Source organism: Rhododendron vialii, chromosome 3a, assembly GCF_030253575.1.
Source record: "Rhododendron vialii isolate Sample 1 chromosome 3a, ASM3025357v1".
NCBI lineage: Eukaryota > Viridiplantae > Streptophyta > Magnoliopsida > Ericales > Ericaceae > Rhododendron > Rhododendron vialii.
In genome coordinates, this window is record NC_080559.1 from 30,951,972 (window position 1) to 30,958,677 (window position 6,706).

The 6,706-nt window shown below is 39.2% G+C and overlaps 1 protein-coding gene across 5 annotated transcripts; it reads right to left on the minus strand.

Annotated features, from left to right (window-relative positions):
* Nucleotides 1-722: 722 nt before the first annotated feature.
* Nucleotides 723-6,086, minus strand: LOC131319896 (uncharacterized calcium-binding protein At1g02270). Of its 5 annotated transcripts, none has more exons than XM_058350334.1 (10): nucleotides 5,698-6,086; nucleotides 5,361-5,465; nucleotides 5,112-5,217; nucleotides 4,287-4,507; nucleotides 4,059-4,135; nucleotides 3,855-3,963; nucleotides 3,633-3,758; nucleotides 2,354-2,464; nucleotides 2,124-2,231; nucleotides 723-1,714 (listed from the first exon to the last, which is right to left on the minus strand). In XM_058350334.1, exons 1-10 carry the CDS (start codon nucleotides 5,842-5,844, stop codon nucleotides 1,484-1,486), a joined length of 1,341 nt encoding a protein of 446 aa, XP_058206317.1. In that variant the 5' UTR covers nucleotides 5,845-6,086; the 3' UTR covers nucleotides 723-1,483. The 5 variants fall into 5 exon arrangements, with proteins under 5 accessions (XP_058206317.1, XP_058206316.1, XP_058206313.1 ...); XM_058350333.1 differs by having other exon boundaries at nucleotides 5,361-5,468; XM_058350330.1 differs by having other exon boundaries at nucleotides 723-1,717; nucleotides 5,361-5,468; nucleotides 5,698-6,085.
* Nucleotides 6,087-6,706: the final 620 nt, after the last annotated feature.

Genomic DNA, 6,706 nt, shown 5'->3' on the forward strand with positions numbered 1-6,706 from the left:
CTCACAGTCTCCGCTTCCGTTTTAAATATACTTTATTTGAATTTTGGAGAGAGAGATTAGTACTCCTATTTTATTGGGCAATTGATATCTTAGCTTGTTGAGCAACACATGAAAGTATATTCCCATTGAGTATATCTAGTAGCACCTGACCTGACCGACCTACCATACCGTTGGACATTTCTTTCTTAAACACCTACAGAATTCGTGAATCAAACAAGTAATGAATCCATGGGTCAAACAAAAACAAAAAAACAAGTAATGGATCCAAGCTCCTCTCGGCCTGCTCGGTTCGCTGCAGGAAAGTGATTCTGGCGTCATTTATGCATCATTTAGTTACAGGCGAACAACATCTTTTGGATAGAGTTAGTGTTGATTTACCTTTTTCCTATGTAGCCTTATTGATTATGTTATCTTATTTCTTGCAAACTATTCTTAATTGTCTATTGAAGTTCTTGCTCATTATCAAAACAAGAAAAGAAGTAATGAGTTGATACGTGCTCAAAGACGAAATCGTTGATTTAGATGGCAGGTTGATTATATTTATGTTGTAGTTTTTCGAGGAAAGGTTTGCGAAATTCAAATGATCAATGGTTGAGAAAGGTGTCAACGATGTACTCAAATTGTAGTTTGATACTAATTAACTCTTAATTATATACACTTCCAATGTGCATCAAATTCCATTTATCAATAAATGATATACCTTTCTTTTGTTTGCTTTGACAAGTATTTTTGGGCCCTTTTCACCATCAAAGCACACCCATTCAACTTTACAGGCAGCTAGTAAATAACTCCAACAAAACTATGTAAACCAGAAGGCCTTAAGGATTTGCAGATATGAACACTCACTGGAGAGTGATTTTCATAAGGATCACATATTCCTGCAATAATCCTGCTAAACTTACAGAGCAAAATCAGGAACTCAAACAGAATGCGCGCTTCCTGGATTTCTCCTCGAAGCAGTCGAAATACAAGAGCCTAGAACAGTATGATCACCTTCCTCACAAGTCACAAGGATGATATCTACCGACCTATATTTACATTTCCACAATGAGAAAATTTACTTTTATTTTCTTCTCTTCTGGAGAGCTTCGTAGCAAAAACCAGCTAAGTAGGATGCCACTCGGCCAAGTGAGATGGTAGTTCTCTCTTCTGTTATCTATTGCTTCTACTCTCTGTCCTTCGCACAGGAGAAGGCTCAAACAAGATGGTCAAACAGGATAGCCGTCCCATGTCACTCCCACGAGCAAGTAAATCTGGATAAGATATCACGCCGCAAAAGAGAGAGCATGAGATGTGGCATTTCCAAGAGGTCTCCACCACGGCACAAGAGTCATTAATCATGGCTTTTTAGCATCAAGCCTCCAATCTTCTGTTTGAGAAATACCAGTGGTCATTTGAGCACCCGAAGCTGTCCGCAAGCCTTCAACCCTTCTTATTTGTCGTTCCATTCTATTCTTGAAATGTCAGTGGCACCCAAGATTGATCAAGTTACCAGAGAAGGACATGGCATCCCCACTGGTGAGAACACCACAGTGAGTCGGGCGTGATCTGAAAGAGAATAGTCTTCAGGCCACAATCCTTTCTCCACTTCAGTAGGGAAGAGAACCGCATTCTTCACACTGAAACCAATAGTTTGCTCCATACCATCTACGTGTTCCCAGACCTCATTGCATATTTCATTTCTTTGATCCAACCAAGTAGGATTCCAAATTCGCTGCTGTAATGCCATTACTTAATAACATAAGCACCGGTGTACAACATAAAAACTATGGGAAACAGATAAATCTAATAATCTACATCTGGTATTCCTTTGTTCAATTCCTCACAATTTTTTACAGTTGTTAATGTGGTTACACTTGCTACACCAGAAAATAGCATACAGTATAATGAAATGATCATCCACAAAATTGAGACGTCTGATACTCCCTTTTTAAGGTCAAGAAATCCAATCAATATTGCGGTTAAGGGGAATTCAATGACACGAAAGTTCTCAATGGCCTGGTCGCTGCATTTTAAATATAAGTCTGAGCTTCCATTCACTTCTTCAGTGTGCCACAACAGTCATTGGTGCAGGGAATCCATTTTCTGTTAAAGTAAAAGTACTTTTGAGGAATAAAGGTCACCTGAAATTCTTTATAGTCAAGAACACCATTTCCATCAATGTCTGCTTGCACCCACAAGTCCTTTGTCTCTTCAATACTTAGTCCGTGGCAATGGCCAAGTAAACTAAGCTGCATGATAACAGGACATTAGCAAGTTTACATTAGCACAAGAAGATACGGCTTAAGTTTAACCGTATCCAAGCCGTGAAAATAGAACGAAAAGAAAGGTTAACTTTTGAGAATGACCATACCTGTCGTAAAGCTTCACAGAAACCAGAGTAAGTAATGTAATCACCCTGGCTATCTGCCTTCAGAAAGGCAAATGCATCATGCTCTGTCAGGGAGGCTCGCCGTAATAGAGACTGAAATCAAGAAAATTCTACTTTAGAGGTAGCAAGCTCAGATGTTACTTTAATATTTCCCACCGATGAAAATTTCCAAGGTTCAAGCATCAACTGATAACTGGAAAATCTCTCTCCCTTTAAAAACTAAACAAGAACATACAGTCATACCCAAAAAGAGGAAAAGAGGAAAAGAGAAAAGAGAAGACATGGATGTATCCATAATGTACACACTCCGAGACTCCTAACTTGACTTGGTGATGCCATTGATCAATTATAAGAAGGTAAGCAAGGTCACTCTTTGAGCAAAGACTTCAATTTTATGGGTGAAGAAATTTTGCCATGTCACCCTATACAACAAGAATTAGACGATAGTTTATACAGGCTAATCTCGTACTCAGATAAAACTCTTTCTTGCAAGGAAAATATAAAAGAGGAAGTTATTTTAACTTGCAAATTATGCTAGTTCCCTGCCCTCCCAGAACAATGTGGCCAACTGAGGTATATATATGAGAGACAATTCCTGCATCAATCCCTAACTGACTCTACGAAACCCAACTACTGTGCCTATTCCAACAGACATTGACCTAAGATTATGGCAATGGGCGAACAAAAAGAAACCTAAAAGGCTAAAAACCAATGATAAAGGGCTGACAAATTGATGGGCTGAATGAGAGTATTGTAAGACGTCAAGGTGGGAATAAATCTGACCACCTGGGTATTGAGTGCAGAAATGCCCCAAAGTACAGAGAGGACAAACAAGTTACAACCCATTGGCCAAATTACTCTATCTTCCATTCATTGCCAACTTCGAGAGATTTTTCTACAGGGGTAATGACTGATAGGACATGCAACTAGCCTCACAGCCATCTCTGATATTGCGCACCAGCATTAAAATATATTCATTTGATGAACGCTTATATTTTCTACCTCTATCACGAGCATATGCAGAGAATTGGACCAGGAGACCACATCTCAAAGAACTGGCACCTTTCCTGCCAGCAGTATCAATCAATGAGATATGTTTGATGACTAACTAGCAAATGATTTTTAAGCCGTAACATTCATTAACTTTCAGTATTTTATTCAAGTTTACGCCTCTTAAACACAACTATTTTTATTGAAAATCGCACATAGAAATATAATTAAAAGAACTACATACCAGCTTAAGAGAAAATAAATTGCTCACCTTGAACGTGCCAAATACTGCTTCGGTCCAACTTGTTTTAAGTAATTTACGGTAACTATTCGGATTAAGAAGCCATATAAAATCAACACCACAGATATTCCCCCGATGATTTCGGTGGCTCACCCACTGCATGAAATTATTAGAGGTAAGAAATAAGTTTGAATTGTCATAATCTAATGGCAAAAAGTGCTGGAGATTATCAACACAGGTGTAGGAAATAACCTTCTGTGCATCTCCATCAGTGTACTGATGAGCAGTATCATATGATGAAACAAACCCTTGAGATCTAAGGAACTTGTAAACATGCCCTCGCTTGCTTCCATTCCAGTCACTAAGCAGGTAAAAAGAATCCATCATAAGTACAATTAGCATACTTTTTGGAATAGGCAGAGACTTAAAGTTAAGAGGTAAGCAGTTATAATTTACCCGCAGAGAATGATGGGCAACGGATTAAGATTGTTTTCTTTCTGATAAGATTCCACGTGCTGCAAGATTTTGTAGACCTGTAGGAAGACATGAATACAAATAACTTGTGTTACCAAAAAAAGAAGAAAAGGAAATACAAATAACTTGATTAGAAAAGAAAAAAAACACCACCGCCACCACTGCCTACTACAAATATACAGCAAGAGTTCCACGAAAAATGTAAACTACCTGATTCAATCGTACCAAACACAAACTGGAATCGTGGGGAAATAAGAGGTGGGTGTTCACAATAAGCATTTCTTGTCGAACATTGTTGCTTCGACATTGTGAAACAGGTGAAAGCAATTCAACATGTAATAACTGAGCAACACGGTCTCCAATATCGTTGAACAGCAACTCTCGATGGTCTAAAACCCTAAAGTAGTCTTTATGCACGGCTGTCAGCAGACCTGTCAAATGTCAAGGGGAACAACTTAGGTTGGGACACAGAATTTGACTCCTAGACAATTAAAAATGGTAAAATTCTATGATCACAGAGAAGAAGATCATCCTGGAGACAGACCCAGTTAATTGATGAATGAAAACCCGCATAGATATTGCAATAGGAAAACAGACTTCATGATCCTTGAATTTGATAAATATCTAATAAGCCTGGACGAGTAAGATTTTCTTTACACATTAAAACACATAAAACCCATGATGCACTTCTCTACCCTCATAATACTCGATAAAGAACAAAAACTAGGTAAAGCCTCTGAACTAAGAAAACTGAATTTAATATGCAATAACAAGATGATTTCGATGCATCCAAGCAATAAAAAAGAATGCACAATCATACAACAAGAAAACACAATATATACATGGCTCGGCAGTGTGCCGACGTCCATGCCAGAGGAAGAACAATCCACCACAAGCTATAAGGATTGCAACAGTCGAGCCTTCTTCTATCGGCCTGTGACCTCTGCCTCCGTAAAAGCCTATGAGTAACTCTATGCGAAAACAATACAACGGCACCACACAACAGTGTTTACCACAAAAGACAGGAGAGCGTACCATCACCCCGGTTGTTGGTGCGGGCGAGCTTGAAAGTGATATAGCCAGCATCACCAAGTCTCCTTTCGTACATGTTGACAAGTTCTTCATTTCCAACCCAAAACTCCTGCCACAATCCACATCAACAATATCCCCTATTAGTAAGCCATCAATTACATGTATGGCAACATCCTAATAATGCCACTTTTCCCGAATTTGATAAAAATCAACCATACCCAAATAAAGAAAAGAATGAAATGGGAAAAAAACCTGAAGGCAAATAATGGAAGATTTCTCACAGAGCAACCAATCCAATATCCTGTGGTTCCTGTTCAGCCAATACGACCGGATATCGCTTTCGCGGCAACTCTGATCCTGCTCCCTCCACAACAGTATGCCCATATCAACATCTCAATAAACCAAACAAATGTATATATGGTCTTGCCAAACAAATCATCATTCCAATAAACATCTCAGCGGGATATTAATACACTTTCACAGATATCAAAAAATATATATTCTCGATACATTTTTTACTCATCATCCACCGCCCAAGGGCCGTGCTTAACATTTTCCATTGATGTGTGCGTGAAATGACGGAATATACCTCTTGATTGAGTCTCTTGTAAATCGGGGCGAGAATGTTGAAGGTGGTACAGGAAATTGAAGTTGGGTCGGCAATTGACGAAGCAATCGCGTAGCTTCCAATTCTAGACACCCTCCCCTTCGTCATACCTCTATTCTTCCTCCCCATTCCTATATACGCGCGAGAGATTTACAGAAAGAGGATTCGTAGGCGCACAGAGAATTTATGTAACTGGTAGAAATTGATGAACACGATGAGAAAACAATGTCTGGTGTTCTGTTTATAACGAGAATTGAAACGAATCAGATGCTCTAAGAGAGAGAGAGAGAGAGAGAGAGAGAGAGAGAGAATTGAGAGGACGAATGGGGGGAGAGAGAAGATCTGATGTGAGCAGAAATGTCACAGGCTATTTTTATACAATGTTAGCGGTAACATTAAGTAGAGGTCTCGAACCGGTGGGCTGGCACATACACGATTTTAGACTGGCCCAGCCACGAACACGATACAGCATGATACAACATGGTTTTAGACAGACACGAAAGGACATGGGCACACCAAATACTAAGTTGTTAGTTGTTACACATAATTTTTTGGAAAAATGATGGCCAATGACGTATTTTGATAATTAATATCCGTCAAGGATATTTTCAGCATTAACAAATATTTTTAGCATGTCCTTAGCAGGTAGTATTAATTATCAAAATACGTCATGAGCCGTCATTTTCCCAAATTTGTTCTCCAATGAAACTCGGTTGCATATGGGCTGACGCGGGCCATGAAGCTAAATAGGCCGTTCCGACACAGCACGACCCGTTTGACATCTCTGTATTTGTGCCTTGTTTGGATAGTGATTTGAAAAAAATTTCTCAACTCAAAAAATATTCATTACTCCTACTTTTAATCATTACTCACACCAATATTCAATCATTATTCACATTCGAAAATTTTAGGACCACACCCAAGTGCACACCCACACCCACAAGTGTATGGGCCCCACACACACTGCAGTGTGCAGTGTGTGTGGGGCCCA

Bases quoted from the DNA above. Each gene is read 5' to 3' on its own strand.
- LOC131319896 (XM_058350330.1), bottom strand. From the start codon at position 5,844: ATGGGGAGGAAGAATAGAGGTATGACGAAGGGGAGGGTGTCTAGAATT. The intron at 4,136-4,286 runs GTAGTTTACATT...GTCTTCCTACAG, and splicing joins GTTTGGTACGATTGAATCAG to GTCTACAAAATCTTGCAGCA. The intron at 1,718-2,123 runs GTGACCTTTATT...ATGGCATTACAG, and splicing joins TTGACTATAAAGAATTTCAG to CAGCGAATTTGGAATCCTAC.